This window comes from Gossypium arboreum, chromosome 5, assembly GCF_025698485.1.
Source record: "Gossypium arboreum isolate Shixiya-1 chromosome 5, ASM2569848v2, whole genome shotgun sequence".
NCBI lineage: Eukaryota > Viridiplantae > Streptophyta > Magnoliopsida > Malvales > Malvaceae > Gossypium > Gossypium arboreum.
Window position 1 is genome coordinate 92,150,114 of NC_069074.1, and position 22,218 is coordinate 92,172,331.

The 22,218-nt window shown below is 31.2% G+C and overlaps 1 protein-coding gene across 1 annotated transcript; it reads right to left on the reverse strand.

The window, feature by feature from the left end:
• Positions 1–15,925: 15,925 nt before the first annotated feature.
• LOC108452740 (heavy metal-associated isoprenylated plant protein 47-like) lies at positions 15,926–16,793 on the reverse strand. The gene is made up of 3 exons (XM_017750538.2): positions 16,699–16,793; positions 16,453–16,531; positions 15,926–16,353 (listed from the first exon to the last, which is right to left on the reverse strand). The coding sequence occupies exons 1-3, from the start codon at positions 16,702–16,704 to the stop codon at positions 16,064–16,066; spliced, it is 375 nt and encodes a 124-aa protein (XP_017606027.1). The 5' UTR covers positions 16,705–16,793; the 3' UTR covers positions 15,926–16,063.
• Positions 16,794–22,218: the final 5,425 nt, after the last annotated feature.

Here is a 22,218-nt window from a genome sequence, read left to right on the forward strand (position 1 = left end):
CTGTAGAATAAAAGCAGTCACCACTTGCTATTTATATAATGAAATTAGATACAAGGATCACTAGGTATAATTCCAAATTTAGTCCTCAATGCTTATATCTTTATGTCAATTTGACCTTTTTTCTTACTTTGAGGTAAATTTGACCATTTTTCTTTAAAAGAAGTAAAATTTCTTCTTCTTCTTCTTAAAGTGAAAACTAAAATATTAATTTTTTTAACAAAGTTGACGTGGCAGTTCACGTGTACTTCATACCAACATCACAATATTTGTCTTATATGTCACATCAACAAATAAATCAAAAATTATAAAAATATTCAAAAAAATAAAAATTTTAAATATATATAAATTCAAAAAAATAGTATGAAGTACACTTGGATTACCATTCAAGTTTTCATGCCTAAAAATTAAGGTATTTAGTCAATATCTCCATTCAAAAAATAGTAATTAATAATTTGACTCATTTTGAAAAAAGGACCGATTTAATTAAAAAAGAATAATGACCAAATTGATAAAAAGAGTAAACATTGACGATTAAATTTGTTAGTATCCATAAATAATAAATTAATTTTAGCTTCAATGGAAGTTTAAGGATTAAGTTAATGATGATACATAAATTGCGCGTTCAAAGCCAACAGCTTAGCCTATCAAACCATTTAGCTTAATCTTGAGTGGTTAATAATTAAAAATTCAAAAGTCCATTATTATTTTAATGATCAGATTGTTAAACAATGGGGAACGAATATTAAGAAGATTTTATAAGCACGTGATTGAAATCAAAGTCCTTCAAACAAACAATTTATATGGATCCATTTTCATTGTTTAGTTCAAAGACTTGCAGAAAAATGTGGTTTTGGAAACTTTGGAGTTGCATAGTTATAATTGTAAAATAAATCTGAAATAAAACTTAATAAACTAGTATCTATAATGTCAAATTATCAAGAACAAATCAAGAATAAAATTAGATGCATAAGCGTACTTAAATTCATCGATTTCTTAAAATCTACAGATATTGAAGTTTTGATATTCCAAATTAGCACATAAGTAATCTAGAGAAAGTGGCTTTCTCTTTTCTAAAGATGAGATATTAAAAAAGTTATCTTGTGTGTAATTTGAAACCATAACCCTAATATATATAACTTTGGCACATTAGCCCTAATTTCTAATAAATCATTAATTAGAAATTGATTAAAACTTAATTACTAGATTATCTACACATATTTGACACATACTATAACCAAATTAGATCACTTTTAATTTAGGGTAACCTATTATAATAGTAAATAATAACATGTAATTTCCCTTAATATATATGTAATGTCCATATTTTCCAATATGGATTTAACATAATCATCTTACTTGATGCTTAACCTCAGCAAAGATGCAACTTTTTCTGCACCTTATGCATTGTTTTTCTTTAGGTTTTACTGAGTATAGTACTAAATAATTCTGATTAGGTTGAGAGTGGTATTTAAATAAAAAATTTTAACAATTCAAATTTAATCCAAAAATGGAAAAGAATTCTAAGTAGTGATTAATGCCAACAATAAAAATTCATATTGGTATCAAATCGGTTCAATTAGACTTATCAGACCATCAATTTTAGTTTGATCGGTTTAATTTTAATTAAATAAATTATTAAAATTCATAAAAATTATTTAAAAGATTATAAAATCGGTTCAAATGATATTGAACAATTCACTCAAAAATTGATTCAATCCCTTTTATCTGCATTGATATATTGATCAATATGATCTGATTCCAACAATCATGATGTTATTTGGTATATATTATTTTATGGATCTTTCATTGATATGAATGATATATATATACGACGATTTGGATACAATAAAATAATATGATCCAATACATGGTGTTAGAAATATATGTAGTGGAGAAAACAAATTAAGACTTTGAGGTGTGAAGACATTTTTGTTGAGGCAAAGTCATAAATAATATAGTAGTATAATAACTACAAAATTAATCACAAATGTGAGACTAATTACCTACCATATTCAATACAAAATAAATATAATAAATACAGCACATTTAAATAAATTTATCACAACAACAACAAAATTAATACATTAATCACAACAATTTGAACGCAAATTATAATATTTCATGCACATTTTATCATTTGTATTATATTTATGATGATTACATTAACAAGGTACATATGGATCACAGTTCACAATGCATTTTAATTTGAGTTCCTTTTGATTTTGTCAAACTCTCTTCTAATAATTACATGGAATAGAAAACAAAGTCAATACTAAAAGTCTTTACATGAATATTATCAAGATTCAACACGTATCAAGTATGCACATGATTTTATTTTCTATATTAAAATTTCTGGGTTAAATATTAAAATTGTACATTAATTTTAGTTTAATGTGTAATTTAATGTATCATTTTGATTCAGTACAATTATATATATATATATATATATTAAAATTCAATTACAATTTAAATGTGTATATGAAGTTTTGATTTTGATTTAATCATACACACTTGAAGAAATAAATACATCAATTTATTTTTATATTGGATAAACATAATTATTTGTGTATGTAGCATGATAAGGTAAAATGATTTTATATTGATAATTATGTTAGTAATTTGTGAAAATTGAATCAAATTAACATTTGATATATAAAATTACAAAAATCGAAATTCATGTATAGCATTGCACATTGGAGCAAAGTTCATGTGTAGATTTGAACATTATCCCTAAATTTATTTTGATATATCTATCATAAAAAAAAAGACATAATGACTTATTTGGTCATCTCGTGGAAACATCACAGAACAAGATGAGTGTGCTTTTATGGCACATTGGGGTGGACCACAAATGGCTGTCAAGTTTTTTGTGTCTTGGCCTTTCTTTATCCTAGTTCTTTTATTTGACTCTAGTGTCTCTGTGATTCCCTTGTCTTTTAAATTTCAGTTTTGAAATTAAAATTTAAAAATAAAACTACTAAAAGAAATATCCCAAAAAAATTTGTGAAATCAATACGATCAGAATCTAGTGAAAGGCAAAATCTCAATTTTGATTCACTAGTTCCGTCAACAATGCAAAGATAAATTCAATATTTTTTAATTAATTTGTTATTAGTTACCAACAAAACTCCTAGCAAGAAGTCTCCCTTAAAAGAAGCTCATTGAAATTATTTCACTAGTTCTTGATCTACCATCTCTTTTTCTTTTTTTTTTTTTAACAAGATCCTGTACCGTCTTCCCTCCAACTTGTTGCCATTTTTTTCTTTAATTTTCCAGCCCCAAATCTGAAATTTTAAATCTCCAATCGATCCCAATTGTTGCTAAGAAGTGTCATTGCCGCTCCTATCACCTAGTTTGTGTAAGTTCTCATTTCTTCTCAATTTCTTGATGAATCTTGTGAGTTCAAAACCCAAATTTGAGGGGTTCTAAATATTTAATGGGCATTTTTCAGCTTTTTAATTGATCTTAAAAGTGGTTTTAATTCAGCCGTAATTTGGCCATAGAGGGTGGTGGTGTGGGCGCCTATGTGTTAGAAAAGGGGGTTGTTCTTCTTTAATTTCTTTCCATCTTTTTTCAGAATTATCTTGAGTTCTTGAACCCCTCCTAATCAGCCTTTAATCATGTTTTAATTAGGAAAAATCAATCTTGATCAATTGGCCATTCAGATCTAATAATTCGGGAAGCATAAGTATGGTTGATTATAAACTAGTTTAGAGTTTCGATTTAGATATTGGGGATAGATTGATAATTGATCAAAATAGAAGATTTTAATCATAGATTAGCTACTGATTTTATAGTATTTAAATGTGTTAGCTATCAACTTAAATGCCCCAAATCAATAGTAAGGTCGTAAGATGTTCGCGCATACGATTCTCATCATACCAGTGTAAGAAACTTAACTAGTTTGGGTTCGAAAATTTGTTATAATTGTAAAGGTTGGATTGAACCCATAAGTGGGTGTCAGGGGGCTGTTTAATAGGTATAGTAATTATTGGAACCCACCATTCTTTAAAAAGTCAAATGGGGTGGGCACCGAAAGTAGAAAGTAATATTGGTTGGCAAGTTGGGTTAAAAGTTGGCATGGGATAATTGCAATTTTGGTCCCTAATTGTATAGGGACATTGCAAGTTGATCCTTGAACCTCAACTATAAATAGGCCTAACCATTTCTTACTTTCTTCATCCCATAATTGCCATTCTCTACTCAAGGCATTATTCTCTCTCTCTATTTGTAAATTTCACTTGTAATTTTAGAGTGAAATATATTTGGTAGTGCAGGGGACGTAGGAAAAATTTCTTTGAACCTCGTTAAAATTCGGTGTTCTTTATTATTTGTTTTGCATATTTTGTGAATGTGATTGTAGTGATTTATTGTGCTATTAAATTACGATAGAGGGATATTCTGGCTAGGAAAGACTTGGTATTTAAGTGATCTTCGTGATCTACCTCTCTTTCCTGGGAATTGAACTTGGTGTGATTTTTCAGTACAATAATTTTACTCTTTCACACGCTTCCGCGTAAAGCGATTTGATCAGTTCATGAAAGGGCAAAGGTACACAAGAAGTAAATTTGATCATTGCGTGTATTTTCAGAAGCTACAAGAAGAAACTTTCATATACTTGCTCTTATATGTTGATGATATGCTAATAGCATCTAAGAGCAAAGTTGAGATTGAAAGATTGAAGACTCAACTCAATCTCGAGTTTGAGATGAAAGATCTAGGAGAAGCTAAAAAGATTCTCGGCATGGAAATATGGAGAGATAGAGCTCATAATAGAGTTAGCTTGTCTCGAAGCAGATTTGAAAAAGGTACTACGTTAGTTTGGCATGAGCGAGCAGACAAAACTGTAAGTACCCGTTGGCTTCTCATTTCAAGCTTTTCGCACAACTATCTCCTTCGACGAATACGGAACGAGAATACATGTTGCAAGTTCCGTATTCTAATGCGAAGGTAGCTTGATGTATGCAATGGTGTGTACAAGACCCGACATTTCACAGGCAGTTAGTATAGTGGCGGTATATGCATAATCACGGAAAAGGACATTGGCAAGTCGTGAAATGGATTCTACGGTATATTCGAAGACCGTGGATGTTGGATTCTTGTTCAAGCGAGGATAATACACTTGGTAAAAGTGTTATTAGGTACGTTGATTCTGACTATGCCGGTGATTTGGACAAGCGAAGATCAACCACCGGTTATGTGTTTACACTTGCTGGAGGACCAATAAGTTGGAAGTCTACACTACAATCTACAGTTGCATTGTCAACCACAGAAGCCGAGTACATGGCTGTAACAGAGGCTGTAAAGGAGGCTATTTGGTTACAAGGTATGGCTAAAACCTTGGGGTTGGTTCAGGAGCATATTAACGTGTATTGTGATAGTCAAACTGCTATTCATTTAGCAAAGAATCAAGTCTATCATGCACGTACAAAACATATCGACGTACGATTCCATTTTGTGCGGGAAATTATTGAAGAGGGGAAAATTTGTCTTCAGAAGATCAAGACTGCAGATAATCTCGCAGATATGATGACCAAGGTGGTAATGACAACCAAGTTCAAATATTGTTTGAACTTGATTAATATCTGCAAGTTTAACAGTTGAAGAAGGCACTATCAAGTATTGTTGTCAAAAGCAGAAGAATTGTGTGAAGATAAGATTATCCTAATCAAATCTTCAAGGTGGAGATTATTGGAACCCACCATTCTTTGAAAAGTCAAATGGGTGGGCACAGAAAGTAGAAAGTAATATTGGTTGGCAAGTTGGGTTAAAAGTTGGCATGGGATAATTGCAATTTTGGTCCCTAATTGTATAGGGACATTGCAAGTTGATCCTTGAACCTCAACTATAAATAGGCCTAACCATTTCTTACTTTCTTCATCCCATAATTGCCATTCTCTACTCAAGGCATTATTCTCTCTCTATTTGTAAATTTCACTTGTAATTTTGGAGTGAAATATATTTGGTAGTGCCCGAGGACGTAGGCAAAATTTGCTGAACCTCGTTAAAATTCTGGTGTTCTTTATTATTTGTTTTGCATATTTTGTGAATGTGATTGTAGTGATTTATTGTGCTATTAAATTACGATAGAGGGATATTCTGGCTAGGAAAGACTTGGTATTTAAGTGATCTTCGTGATCTACCTCTCTTTCCTGGGAATTGAACTTGGTGTGATTTTTCAGTACAATAATTTTACTCTTTCACATGCTTCCACGCAACAGTAATCGATTTTAATACTGATTTTTAATTTAGGTTAATCTTAAAACTATTAAAGAAACCGCGAGATTAGCTAGTGTGCTGCAAGAAAGCGTAAAATAAAGAGTGGGTCGTAACTCTAAGACTTTTTTTTTTGCTACATTCAAACTGCACTGTCAAAAGAGAAATAGAGCAGCAGCTAAAGCAGAAAACTTACAGCAAAACGAAGGGAAAAAAAAACACAGTCCAAAAACAAACATAAAAACCTGCTAATTTTTAAAACTAAACCTCACCACCAAGCTTTAAACAATTGCATCCGATTTACACCAGCCATCGTCAAAGAAAATGCCATACCATTACCATTTCCATCTACCGATGAAAAGACAACGTTTCCCATCATCAACATAGCAGTCTCAATTTCTGCAAAAACTTAATAAAGTGACCAAGGCCTTAGCACCTTGTTAACACACCACGAAAAAGCCACCAAAGAACCAACTTCAATAAATAAAAACTCTTTTGGCTTCGAATTCATAGCTATAAAGACATCTAAAGCAATCTTCACTGCACCAATCTCAGCCTCCTCAACATTATTTGCAATGACAGCACCAGAGAATATTGCTCTAGCCATCCCCTCCATATCTCTCAAAACTCTTCTACACCCTGCTTTATCTTCTAATTCAATCCCACATATGTTGAATTTTAACCATCCAGCAGGAGGGGACCTCCAACAGAACCCGACAGAATTGGATTTAACAAATTCCATCCGACACCTGAGTGTAGAAATCCACCACAGATCCTCCTGCAACAAAATTTCATCATGGATAGATCTAATCCACAACAAAGCTCTCATTTTTTATAGGAACACCAAGTTTTCCATGGAAACTCTTTTTATCAAAGATTAAACCATTTATTGCTATCCAAATTGTCCAGCAAGCTGCAGTAATAGCAATCAACCATAACCATTTCGTAAAAACAACCATTCTCATATTGTTACATAAGGCAAAGAAATCTGAAAAGCATTCCACCTGCTTTCATTCCGCTTCCCACCACTTGAAGATTCTCCCCCAAAAACCATCAATAAATTTAACTTTAAGACTTGAATGTTGATAATGATCTTAATGATACAAATAATGGTTTAGTTTGTTGATTGGGCTTGGCTAATTAGCTAAGTAATTAAATTTGTAAGTGGTCGAATTAGGTACATTTCATGTCCTAATTATTTGGCATGATAGCAATGTTAGTAGTTTGACTAAATGAGTGAATGATTGATGTTGTCATGAATGTTTGGTTAATTTGATGAATGATTTGTTGTATGTATAGCATGTTTTTGAATGAAAGTAAGGCTTATGCATGATATATTCATACAAGTGATTTGCTATGAAATGTTTGAAAGATTGTTATACATGTGGAAAGAAAAGTTATAAATGTACATGAAATTGTGATTTGTTAAATGATACCACCTTGAAGGTAAATTTAAAGTTGGATCGATGATCCTACTCACTGAATGTATTTGATAATTCGTGGGCATATTGAACATGCCAATAAATTGTGAAAGTATTAAATTATGACTATGCATGAGATTGTATGACATTAATTAGAATTAGGTTTCTTCAACCTATAAATAGATGTAGTCGAAACTTCTCTTGTATTATTCGAATTCAATATTCGTGAATTTTTTTCTCCTTTGCCCGTGATTTTTTTCCGAAAGGGTTTCCACATAAGATCTGTGTGTTTTTTTTTTCTTTGTGATCTTTTTATATTGTCATTATCGATGTTCAATTTTTAACATATTCTAATCAGTATAAATCGATTTTGCTCAAAATAGACAAAAACTATCGAAACTAAACTTAAATTACTTAGACTAATCTAAAATTGAAACAGTACATATCAACCCATAGTACCAATATAATACTAGAGAGAATCGTTATAAGCAGGGCAATGCATATGCTTATATTATAGTGATCTTAAGCTGGACCATGCATATATAGTTTTCTAAGTATATTCCTAGAATCCATTAAATGTATATGCAATAAGCTCTGTCTCTTCCTTTCTCGGATCTTCATGTGCTGTGCTAGCTGACTTTTCTTTTTCCATTCAGTTATCTTATACAACATCAACATAGGTTCTATTTTAAAGAATACCCTTCATAAAAACTAATATTTTGTGTTGGTAGCTATTCTTCCTTGAGTTATAGCTATTCTTCCTTGAGTTATCATTTTTATCATTATACTCAATATTTATTAATTTTTCCTTAATGCAATTTGCATCAAGAATTTGTTTATTTTACCTCAAAGAGATTAGACGCAACATCTTACCCGTCCGGTGGGCAAAACAAGGACGACTCTAGGGGAGCTGGTAGGGGTCAGTGTAACACCCTAAATCTTAGGGTTAGTAGTTTTGAGTTTGTGATAGGGTCAGTGGATAGATGGTACATTTGAGTTTCATTTCACATTTTGATGTCAGAATGGGCTTATTGCTTTAGTGGTTGGTGGAGTGTTAGTGTACCTTTAGGTTTTATGTTTGAACCTTTAGGTGTATTTGGGGAATTACTTTTATTGGGGATTTTATTTGTTTTTTTTCAAAAGTCAATTATTTATTTATAATTGTTATTTTATTTTAAGTTTAGAAAACTAGAGAAACTCCTCACATTGGTTTTTCCAAATAAGCTTTCTGAACATTTTTTTTCTTTCATTTTTCTCTCCCTCTCTTCTCATGTTAGATTTTCTTTTCTTTTCTTTGGTTTTCCTGCTTCGTTATTTTGTTCCTGTACCATATTCGTTTTCAATTGTTGTGGTTTATCAATAGGGTTGGGTTCTTATCTCGCAAATCAAGTGTGGGATTCGTAACTCTTTTAGTTTATTTATGAATCAAGGATTCAATTTGGTGGTATTCTAATTTCATGTGTATTGGGAATAAATCCCCGTCATTGTTGAATTTTCGACCTGTTCTGTGGAATTTGACATTGTTTGTGTGTTTGGGAAATGAACCTTTTGAAAGGCCGATTAATATAGTGATGGTTGGAAATTGGGTGTGATTTTGATATGCTTTTGGGTTGTTAAGGTTTGGAGTTCATTTTGACGTTGCAAAATCGAGTTTTCGACCAATGTCAGTGTGGTTTTATGACCATACGAGTGGCCACTCAACGGTTCACACAGCTGTGTGTAGTTGGGATTTAGGGTTTCTAGGCTAATTTGGGAGCCACATGGCCTGGCCACATAGTCGTGTGGCTGATTTAGGGAAATTAGTCAATTTTTACATGACCGTTCCTTTAGACATACGAGCGTATGTGTTTTGGAATTAGGGAGCTGTGTGGCCTATTTGGATTTAGGAATCCTACACGGGCGTGTGTTTTGGACACACGGTCATGTCTAGTGGGCACACAGGTGTGTGAGACCCTCACAAGACCGTGTTTGCCTTGTACTCTATTTTAGCACAAATGGACAGAGAGTTACATGGCCTGTTCAAATGACAATGTCCCTGGCTCATACGAGCATATGCCTTAGCCACACAGATGTGTACCTCCTCCCACACGGTCATATTAACCCTCATACGGCCTAGGTATTTCCACACGGCCAGGGCATACGGTCGTGTAGTCCTAAGTCACCAATTTTTAGTTTTGTGTATGTTTTTTATCTGAAAATGTGCCTATGTATTTCGACCCTTGGCTAGGCTTTAAGGAGGGTAGTTAAGACTCTAATCTAGGCTTTGGCTTACATGTTATTAGTGACTGTTGTGAAAGATGTCTGATTTTGAATCTGGTTAGCTGGGTGTGTATGCATGTCTGTTTCTGTCTGACTGTTTACCGAAGTGTTCATTGATTCTGTGAAGTTGTACGCATACATACACTTGCATAAAGTAATTTTTTGGGCTGGTTGTGAAGAGAAGGAAGACTAATTCTGATCTGATCTGGCAGTTTAATTGCAACTTATCGGTATAGTAGTTTACTGCACTATACTGCATGTACGTCGGCTTTGTTGCATACTATTATCTAACCTGGTAGTTTAAATTGCAACATGTTTGTACAGCAGTTTACCGCATTGCACTGTACTACATATACACCAGCCTTGCTACGTATTATTATCTGAGTGGCTTAGTCCACATACATGGTATGTAGGGTTGGATGGGCCTTTCAAGGTCCTATGTGGTGTGTTCAGTTAGATGAGCTTAAACAGCTCTTGTGGGGTGTGATCGAGGGACGGAGAGGTGTTTTGGCTGGATGGAAGAGTTTTTATTACTTGACTGCATTCATACGTATCTTTCTGAGTGACTAGGTGAAAGGTTGTTTGACTGTATTCTATCTAATTGAATAACACTTGTGACTGAGTGTTTGTGTATGACATGGTGTGCTTAAACTATTACGTCTGTTTGGGACGTCGGTTCTGAGTTTGCTTTTTCTTTCTGCGTACCTCTGTAAGTACTTTCTTCGTTTGGTTTTTGATTTGTAATTATATTGTTAGATACATTTTGAACTCACACTGAGCTCGTGCCCTTTAGTGTTTCCCCTTTTAGGTACACTTCTGTTTTCTGTATGTAATGCCCTAAAAATTTGTATTTTATGTTCTGTTAATATATGACACACAATTGTGTATCTGCTTCAGTGGTTAAGTGTTTTGGGTGTGTGAGAGGTCCCAAGTTCAAGCCTTGTCTTGGGAAAATTTTTGTATTTTTCTAAGTTAAGCCTTAACTTGGCCTAAAGGGCTTATGTTTAATTATTGGTAAGCTTATATCAGAATGGGCTATTGGTCTAGTGGATAAGTGGAGTGTTGGTGTAAAGGAGGCCCTGTGTTCAAATCCTTGTGCGAGCAAGGGAAATATTTTTGCTATTGGCATCGCGTAGGAGTTTTATGTGAAGTAAAATGCTGAGAATTTGATATGAAGTTGGATGTGTGGAAGTTGAGGTGATAGTTAGATGTGAAGTAAAATGTTTTCTTATGTTCTCCCTTTTTGCTGAATTTCCTCTTCTTCATTTGCTGTTTCTTTTATTTTTGGTTCTCCCTATCACTTGTAAGTTTCCGTGATTTATTGATTAGTGCGTTCGGAGCGTCAGCTGTAATATAGAGTTTCAACTTTTGTTTCCTAAACGGTTCCTGAATTCTTTCTAAGAGGGGTTTCTTTTGGTGTTTAGGAACTAACCAGGGGACTGGTTATTGATCTCAATCGACGAGTCATTTTAATCGAAGGTAAGGGGATTCTGATAGTTATAGATGAATGCCTCGTTGCAATTCTATTGAAGTCTCGGTTATGTTACTAAAATTGGGGCTTTGATTGTTGATTTCAAGTGCTAGAGTGTTCAAGAGGGTATAGGCATCAAAAAAGATACAGGTGTGTACCCGATTACACAGAAAATGTAGTTTCAGTAAAAGCCAAAAACATCATTGTCGACGCCACACAGACGTGTGGCCACTCGTGTGATAGGTCGTGTGACCTAACACGAGCATGTGATCGACGAGACTAGGCCGTGCGTACCAAACATGGTCGTGTAATAGCCAGGTAGGCCGTGTGTGACACATGAGCTTGGCCAATTTGGGCCGTGTGGGCCCACACGGGTAATCTACATGGGCGTATGAGATTCTGGGCCAGGTCGTGTGATGCACATGGCCAAGGCCAATTTGGGCTGTATGGGCCACACAAGCGTGTGGGCCCATACGGGCAGACATTATGGACGTGTGAGCCCATTTTCACTAATTTGTTGCTAAGGTTGCACAGGTCGCCTTAGACGACTGTGAACCTACTGTAGAGTCGGTAAGTTTACCTAGACCCCTAATTGTATGAAACGGCTAAATGACTGTTACACGTATATAAGTGTTTGAGCCTGATAATATGTCACTGAACTGATATTGTATGAACTATTACTATGAGATAGCATGACATAATTGCATGTTCCATTGCATCGGGTTGGGGTTTGATATTGATCGGAGGAAGTGTACTGAAAGGCTTCAAGCCTAATTTACTGGCAGCTCAGCTGCAAATCACTGTCTAATGCTGCATTCGGTACTAATTGGAGTGTAGGGATGGGTGAGTTGATTTTATCCCCACATGGAGTGTAGGGTTGGACGGAGATGGAGTGTAGAGGCTGGTTGGGTAGGATTTTTGTATCTGCATATCTGTTACTGAGATTGGCTAAGGCCAAACTGATACTAATATAGATATTGTAAACGACTTAGGCCCAGACTGTGATTATATGTTTACTGTCTGATTGTTTGTATGGGGATTACACACTGACTTTACGTAAACTCACCCATTTTGCTTAATATGTACAAGGAATCCCTAGACATAGGCGAATCGGTGCGACGGAGGACTCAGTGGTGGCCACACCTCTTCTATTACGCTATTTATGATTTTTCTTTTAATTGGGATTATTTTGCTGTAATATGGTCTTTATGGATTTTTCTTAAATTTGGGATTTTTATTAGTTGAGGATTATAATTACTAGTTTTAAGAAAACTCGAGTTTTCAAAAGAACCGAAAATTTCAACAAAATACTCACGAATACGCAAACTATTTTACAAGCTTCCGCATAGAACAAACGTCTTGAAAGCTTCTGAATGATTAACAATAGAATTAGTAAGTGATAATGAAAAGATTCTAAACGGATAGTGTTTTAAGCAGAGTTACAGTTTTTCAACTCAAGCTACGATTTCCAAACACACTACCATGTGACATCACCAAATTTGGCCATAATGTTACATTGTAGCTAGACTTAGTATGCGAAGGTCTCAGACAATCTCGGTTAAAAATAAGTTAGTAGTTCTTCTTTTCAGCTCCCGTTTTGATATATTGTTTCAAACTGTAAGGTTTTATAAAAACTATGGCACAAGTTCTGTTTTGGATTTTCTCTTAAATCTTGCATTGATCATATATTAAACTTAACTGTAATTTTTTTGATTGAAATCTAAATGATTAAATGTTTTCAGTTCATTAAGACAAAAATGTTTGTAGTGGAATTTGAGACAATTTGTTTTGTAAAATTTTCTTACGATCACTTCGGTAATTAATGTGACCTCCAAGATTCGGTCTAAACTTCTAGGCTAGGTTTTGGAGCATTGCATCAAGCCACCCTAAACTAAAAAATTATCACTTTGATCCCTTTAAAGTTAATAAAATTATTAGTAAATGATTAAATTGTATTTTGACCTTTTAAAATAGTAAAAAATTAATTTAATCTTTGAAAATATATAAAATATAAGTTAATACAATAACAAAATTATATTTTAATTTTCAAATTGAGCGTATACTGTTCATAGTTTCAGTAAAAACATATCCTTGTAGAATGGGTCTTTGGTGATTCTTTTCCTCATTGCACATTTTGCATATAAACATAGTACAAATCTTTTAAATATATAAAAAATAAAAGGTAAATTACACCAACAGTCACTCAACTTTGGGTTAGCTAACAAAACAGTCACTTGGGTTTCATTTCAGTTACTTAATTTTAAAAAAAATAACAAAATAGTCACTAACATTATTGAAAAGTGACAAATCAATCACTCATTAACGTTTTCCGTCACAAGCTTAACGGAATAGCTGATGTGGCAGTTAAATAGCTAACGTGACCAATTAACTTGCCACGTAAGATAAGTAGTCAAAGGGTCGAAAAAAAAGATGATTGGGCATTATCTGTGCATTTCTTCTTTTTCTTCTCATCTTTCTCTGCATCTTCTTCTCCCTCAACCTCTTTCTCCTTGTTGGTGTAATAAAAAGATGATTGGGCATTCTCTATGCATTTCTTCTTTTTCTTCTCATCTTTCTCTGCATCTTCCTCTCCCTCAACCTCTGTCCAAGTCTGTAAATCCTGTTAACTGTTAACTTCTTTTGCGGGAGTAAGGCTGCTTCGAGTTCATTGACTTAAGAGCAAGTACGTCGTTCTTGTTCAGCCAGAGAGATACCGTTATCAGCCTTAGTTTCTTCCCTGTGACACCATGGAACTAAACTTTCGACCACGCACGTTTTCTGTTTGCATCCAATTTGATATTCCTCAAGTATCAATGCATCCAACATCAGAACATGGAAAACACAGTTCCTTTTTTTTACCATATCTTTCTTCCAGGGTAAAGAACCACTGCCAAGTTCCACAAAAAAAAAAATAGTGACATCAAATATTTGAATGACATGGCATGTAAAATCAAATATTTTTCCATCATTTCCAGGACCGTTGCTCTCTGTGTAAAATATAAATAAGGGACATGCATGATATAATTGAATTTCTTGGATCCCATTGTTCATTTACAGTTTCTGGAGATTTTGAGGGTTTTAGCATGGCTTTGACGACTTTTTTTTTAATTTTATTTTTATCATTGATAGAATTATTCTTTACCCTTTCTATACAAAATTTATAGGTCAATGAATTTATTTAGTTATTTGTAAAACATATAAGAAACGATAAACAAAGAAAATTGCCTTTTGTCTCCTTTTCTTTTCCGATTCCATCTATTCAGTCAACACACTGCTGTCTGCTACCTCAGATCTCTTTTCCTTTTTCTTTACTTTATATTACTCTTATAGAAGAGTAGATATGGAACTCAAAAATAGAGTAGAAGAAGAGAACTGTTTAATGAACGAAGCTTTGCTGCTTGCTACCATGTACATCCTTGGTCTGCCAGTGGATGTGCATTTGACAGATGGCTCTGTTTACTCTGGAATCTTCCACACTGCTGCTGTTGAGAAAGAATTTGGTGGGTTTTGCTTCTTCTTTTTTGGGGTTTGTTTTGGCATTACTTCTTTTGTTGGAAACCAATTCTGGTTTTTGGTTGCTGATTGAGATTTATATCTGGGTTTTGGGTTTATTGAATTATTGTGGTTTTGTTTGTAAATTGGGTCACATAAGATTGGTATAAGTTTGATTTGTGCTGTTTTCTTCATTGGTTAGACTATTTTTTGTTTAACTGTATTGCTTTCATGCAAGGTTACAATTTTAAAATAGGCATGGGATATCTAAGACTTTGTTATTGTTGCAGGGATTAGGTTTAAGAAAACATTTTTATCCAAGCCTTGGTTAATTTTTCTTACTTGGTTTTCGCTTTTATAGGGAACAACAGAGAATGCCCAGAGAAAGATGTTGAGGGAGAAGAAGATGCAGAGAAAGATGAGAAGAAAAAGAAGAAATGCAAAGAGAATGCCCAATCATCTTTTTTTTTTTTTTTGACCCTTTGACTACCTGTCCCACGTGGCAAGTTAATTGGCCACATCGGCTAATTAACTGCCACGTCAGCTATTCCGTTAAGCTTGTAATGGAAAATGTTAATTAGTAACTGATTTGTTTCTTTTCAATAACGTTAGTAACTGTTTTGTTATTTTTTAAAGTTGAGTGACTGAAATGAAACCCAGGTAATTGTTTTGTCAGCTACCCTAAAGTTGAGTGACTGTTAGTGCAATTTACTCAAAAATAAACTTTAAAAAATTTAATAAACTCGAATTCAAATCCAATCAAATCGAATGGGATAACAAAGATTACTGTTTTGGCACTTAAAAATGATATGAAACCAATCCTCATATGCACATAAACATAGTACAAATCTTTGGAATATGTAAAAAATAAGTTTTAAAAAGTTTAATAAACTCGAATTTAAATCCAATCAAATCTAATTGGTAATATAGAGTACTGTTTTGGCACCTAAAATTGAAATGAAACCAATCCTCATATGCACATTTCGCATATAAACATAGTACAAATCTTTTTGAATATATAAAAAATAAATTTTAAAAAGTTAAATAAACTAGAATTCAAATCCAATTCAATCGAATGGGATAAGATAGATTACTGTTTTGGTACCTAAAATTGATATAAAACCGACGAAGAAAACATACCGTAATTGAAGTTATAATTGCTAATTAACATGACATCATTGCTGACAGTTGTGTCATTTTAGATTCACATAATAGTACAAGGAGCTGGAGAAGGATCAGCAACCACTCTATAACATTCAAACTGTGGCGGTTGTTGACAGTATATAATTTGAGGAGGCGGTGTCGGTGGAGCTGGTGGAGTGGGTGTGGGTGTGGGTGTGGGTGGTGATGGTTCTTTTACTTCTTCAACTATTTCAATGGTTGCATGGCAAAGCTTCTTCCTCAATGCCTCAGCCAAGCATGCTACATCCACCCCTTCACCTAATATCATTAGCTTGTCCTTTTCCGGTCCATGTAAGGCCACCGAATTAACCCCTGAGAATCCATTACATGAATTAAAACCATCATCCAATTGTTTCATTAAATATGTTTTTATTTGATTGAATCAATTATGATTACTAATAGTAAACATACCATATGCAACAGCAGCAACCTGTAAAGCTTCTGTTCGGCATTTGCTGCAATGCATTGAAACTTTAATAATTATCTTTTGCTGCACATTTGAAACCAATTAAACATCAGGTTTCTGAAAATTTTATACACAATCCATAAATTACCAGAAATATGTAGGCATACCTATATGAAGACCCTAAAATGTTATTTTTCATTGAAAAAAGTGAAATATATAAGAATATAAATTGCTATATTACTATACTATACCTTCATATTCTCTGGCACCGAAAAGAATGTTGCTTTTAGGCAATTAGGCTTTTTTACAATAGCTTATTCCTGCAGAACAAAAGCAGTCATCACCTACTATTTATATAATGTAATTAGATACAAGGATCAATAGGTATAATTCCAAATTCAGTCCTCAATGCTTACATCTTTATGTCAATTTGACCTTTATTCTTATTTTAAGCTAAATTTGACCATTATTCTTTAAAAGAAGTCAAATTTCTTCTTCTTTTTTTTAACAAAAGTGAAAACTAAAATATTAATTTTTTAACCAAGCTTACCTGATACTAAAATGACAATATTTGTCTTATATGCCACGTCAACAAATAATTCAAAAATTATAAAAATATTCAAACAAATAAAAATTTAAAATATATATAAATTGAAAAAAAATAGCATGAAGTACACTTGAATTGCCATTCAGGTTGTCATGCCTAAAATTTAAGGTTTTCAGTAAATATCTCCATTCAAAAATAGTAATAATTTGACTCATTTTGAAAGAATAACCGATTTAACTAAAAAGAATGATAACCAAATTGATAAAAGAGTAAATATTAATGACTAAATTTATTATTATCCATAAATAATAAATTAATTTTAGCTTTAATGCAAGTTTAAGAATTAAGTTAATGATGATGCATAAATTGCGGGTTCAACGCCAATAGCTTAGCCTATCAAACCATTTAGCTTAATCTTGAGTAGTTAATAATTAAAAATTAAAAAGTCAATTATTATTTTAATGATCAGATTGTTAAACAATGGGGAACGAATATTAAGAAGATTTTATAAGCACATGATTGAAATCAAAGTCCTTCAAACAAACAATTTATATGGATCCATTTTCTTTGTTTAGCTCAACGACTTGCAGAAAAATGTGGTTTTGGAAACTTTGGGGTTGGATTTGACGTAATCATCTTAGTTGATGCTTAACCTCAGCAAAGTTGCAACTTTTTCTGCACCTTATGCAATGTTTTTCTTTAGGTTTTACAAGTTAGTAATAAATAATTCTGTTTAGGTTGAGACAATTCAAATTTAATCCAAATATATCGAGAAGAGATCCTTTTTTAGCTGAAAATGGAAAAGAATTCTAAGTAGTGATTAATGCCAACAATAAAAAATCGGATTGGAATCAAATCGGTTCAATTAGACTTATCAGACCATCAATTTCTAGTTTGATCGGTTTGATTTTAATTAAATAAATTATTATAAAATTATAAAATCGGTTCGACTGGTATTGAACAGTTAACTCAAAAATCAATTCAATATATTTATCTATATTGATATATTGGTCGATATGATCCGATTCCAACAACCATGATGTTATTTGGTATATATTATTTTATGGATAGGTTTTAATTGAATCATTTGTAAAAATTTGATCTCTAATTTTTTTCATTGATATGTATGATATATGTAAAACCCTAAACCCGGCCTAGAAGTTTAAGCCGAATCTAGATGAGCTACACCAACGTAGTAAAAACGTACTTTTTGTCGGAGTTTTAACTTTGAAAACTAGAAATTCATTTTAGTCGATTTAGATGATTCTATAGTTTCGTTTTAGACTTGGCAAATATTGACGAGATTATAAAAAAGAAAAATTAGACAAATCCAAAATAGATTACAAATCCAAAGGATTAAATAAAAATAATAATAATAATAAGACAAGTAGTGATTAATGCCAATGATAAAAAATCGGATTGGTGCCAAATCGGTTCAATTAGACTTATCAAACCATCAATTTCTAGTTTGATCGATTTGATTTTAATTATATAAATTATTAAAATCATAAAATTATTTAAAAATTATAAAATCAGTTCAAATGGTATTCAACAATTCACTCAAATTTTAATTTAATCCATTTATTTGCACTGATATATTAGTCGTTATGATCTGATTCCAACCACATTAGTTGGTATATATTATTTTACGGATAGGTTTTAATTGAACCATTTGCAAAAATTAAATCTCTAATTTTTTCATTGATATATATATATATATATATATATATATATATATATATATCATATTCAATACAAAATAAATATAATAAATACAGCACATTTAAATAAAATTATCACAACAACACCAAAAATACATTAATCACAACAATTTGAACGCAAATTATCATATTTCATGCACATTTTATCATTTTATTATATTTATGATGATTACATTAACAAGTGTTCACTTAAGAATTTAAAAAGGAATTGGCTTAATTAACAATTATTTATTGGCAATATTAGAGATAATTAGTTATCTAGAACATTTTATTAGTTAAATTTAATTTATTTATTTTTTATAAATCTGAGGATTAGGGTTGATAATATGCCATGCAAATTCATCAGATTCATTGTATAATAATGGAAGGTACCTATGGATCACAGTTCACAATGCATTTTAATTTGATTAATTTAGTTCCTTTTGATTTTGTCAAACTCTATTCTAATAATTACTTGGAATAGTAAACAAAGTCAATACTAAAAGTCTTACATTAATATTATATATGAAGATTCAAGAACTGTCAAGTATGCACATGATTTTAATTTCTATATTAAATTTATGTATAATTTTTATTGGTATAATTATATATATTAAAATTCAATTTACAATTTAAATGTGTATATGAAATTTTGATTTTGATCCAAAATAATTCAAATAAAGTAATCTAAATTTAATCCAATTATCTCAAGAAGAGATCCTTTTTTAGTCAAAAATTGAAAGATTTCTAAGTACTGATTAATGCATGCCAACAATAAAAAAATCAGGTTGGTGTCAAATCGGTTTGATTAGACCTATTAGACCATCAATTTCTAGTCGATCGGTTTGATTTTAATTAAATATATTATTATAAAATTATAAAATCGGTTCGATTGGTATTAAATAATTAACTCAAAAATCAATTCAATACATTTATCTATATTGATATATTGGTCGATATGATCCGATTCCAACAACCATGATGTTATTTGGTATATATTATTTTAATGGAACCATTTGCAAAAATTTGATCTCTAATTTTTTTTTTCATTGATATGTATAATATATATAGAGAGAGGCATATCTAGGGGGGACTGGTGGAGGCCTTAACCTCCCCTAAAATGGAAAATTATCTATTTAAGTCTTTTAGAAATTTTAAAATTTTAAATTAGTAGAAGTAAAATTGCATTTGGCACTCCTAAAATAATAAAAATTTAATTTAATCTATTAAAAATTATAAAAATATAAACTATTAAAAATTTAAATTTAAATTCTACCCTCCCTAAAAAAAATTCTCCCATATTATGATTTGGATACAATGCAATAATATGATCCAATAGCTGGTGTTAGAAAAATATGTAGGGGAGAAAAACAAATTAAGACTTTGAGGTGTGAAGACATTTTTGTTGATGCAAAGTCAAAAATAAAATATTAGTATACTAATTACAATAATAATAAATTAATAAATTAATCACAAATGGCACATTTGATTCAACTATCAAATTATAAAAAAATTATTTAAATTTTTTTACAATAATAATATGAGATTTCTAAAATTATAAACTACTTACCTACCATATTCAATACACAATAAATATAATAAATAGAGCACATTTAAATAAATTTATCACAACAACAATAAAAATACATTGATCACAACAATCTGAATGCAAATTATAATCATGTTAGGATGTTAGTTCACTTCAGAGTTTGAGAAGAAAAAGCAATATTAGAGATAATTCATTTTATTAGTTAAATTTAATTTTTTTATAAAATTTGAGGATTAGAGTTGGTAATATGCCATGCAAATTCATCAGATTCATTGTATAATGGAAGGTACATATGGATCACAGTTCACAATATATTTTAATTTGATTAATTTAGTTGCTTTTGATTTTGTCAAACTCTATTCTAGTAATTGGAATAGAAAAGAAAGTCAATACTAAAAGTCTTACATTAATATTTTCAAGATTCAAGAACTATCAAGTATGCACAAGATTTTGTTTCCTATATTAAATTTACATGAATTTTGATTTGATGTATAATTTGATGTATAATTTTTATTCGGTACAATTATACATATAAAAACTTTAATTACAATTCAAATGCATATATGAAACTTTGATTTTAATTCAACTATAAACACTGAAAGAAATAAATACATTAATTTATTGTTATTGAATAAATATAATTATTTGTGTATGTAGTATGTTAAGGTAAAATGATGTTATATTGATCATTGTGTTAGTGATTTGTAAAAATTGAATCAAATTAACATGTATAAAATTGCACAAAATCATATTTCATGTATAACATTGCACATTGGACCATAGTTCATGTGTAGGTTTAAACATTATCCCTGAATTTATTTTGGTATATCTATCATAAAAAAGACATAATGGCATTTGACCCTCAAACTTTACAAAAAAATCATTTTAGACCTCCATTTAATTTTTTTTTACCTCTTTTGACCTTTAAACTTGCGTTGTTTGTCAAAACACCTCCAAATAGATAGAAAAATTAACGTTCATTAACTTTGCTAATGTGACATATACATTTGACTCGATTCGATTCTATTAAAAAAATCAAATTGAATTTGGTTGCTAAAATAGGATTTATCAACTTGAATAACTCAAAATTTTTCAACTCTATTCGACCAAATACTCACCCCTACTCTATTCTACATTTGATGATTGATTAATTAATAATTACTAGAATAGAAAAAGAAAGTCATACCGAAACCAAATTTGACATTATTTAGTCAATACTAAAAGTCTTATATTAATATTATCAAGATTCAATACCTAAGCACATTATTTTCTATATTAAATTTATGGGTTAAATATCAAAATTATATATGAATTTTAGTCTAATGTGCAATTTGATGTATGAATCTTAATTTGGTATAATTATACATATGAAACTTTAATTACAATTTAAATGCGTACATAAAATTTTGATTTTGATTCAACTGTACACACTTGAAGAAATAAATATTTCAATTTATTTTTATATTGAATAAATATAATTATTTTTGTATGTAGTATGTTAAGGTAAAATGATGTTATATTGATAATTTTGTTAGTGATTTGTGAAAATTGAATCAAATTAACACTTAATGTATAAAATTACACAAAATCAAAATGCATGTATAGCATTACACTTTGGACCAAAGTTCATGTGTAGCTTTGAACATTACCCCTAATTTTATTTTGGCACAACTATGATAAAAAGGCATAATGACTTATTTGGTCCTCCAACTTTACAGAAAAAGTCATTTTAGACCTCTATTTTTTTTTGCCTCTTTTGGCCCTTAAACTTGTGTTATTTGTCAAAACACCTCAAAATATATAGAAAAAATAATGTTTGTTAATTTTACTGATGTGACATACACGTGGATTCTATGTCAACAATTATTTTTAAAATTTTGAAAATATAAAATCATTTAAAAATTTAAAATTATTAAAATATATAAAATATATATTTTTAATAATTTTTAACTCTTAAAATATTAATTATTTGCTA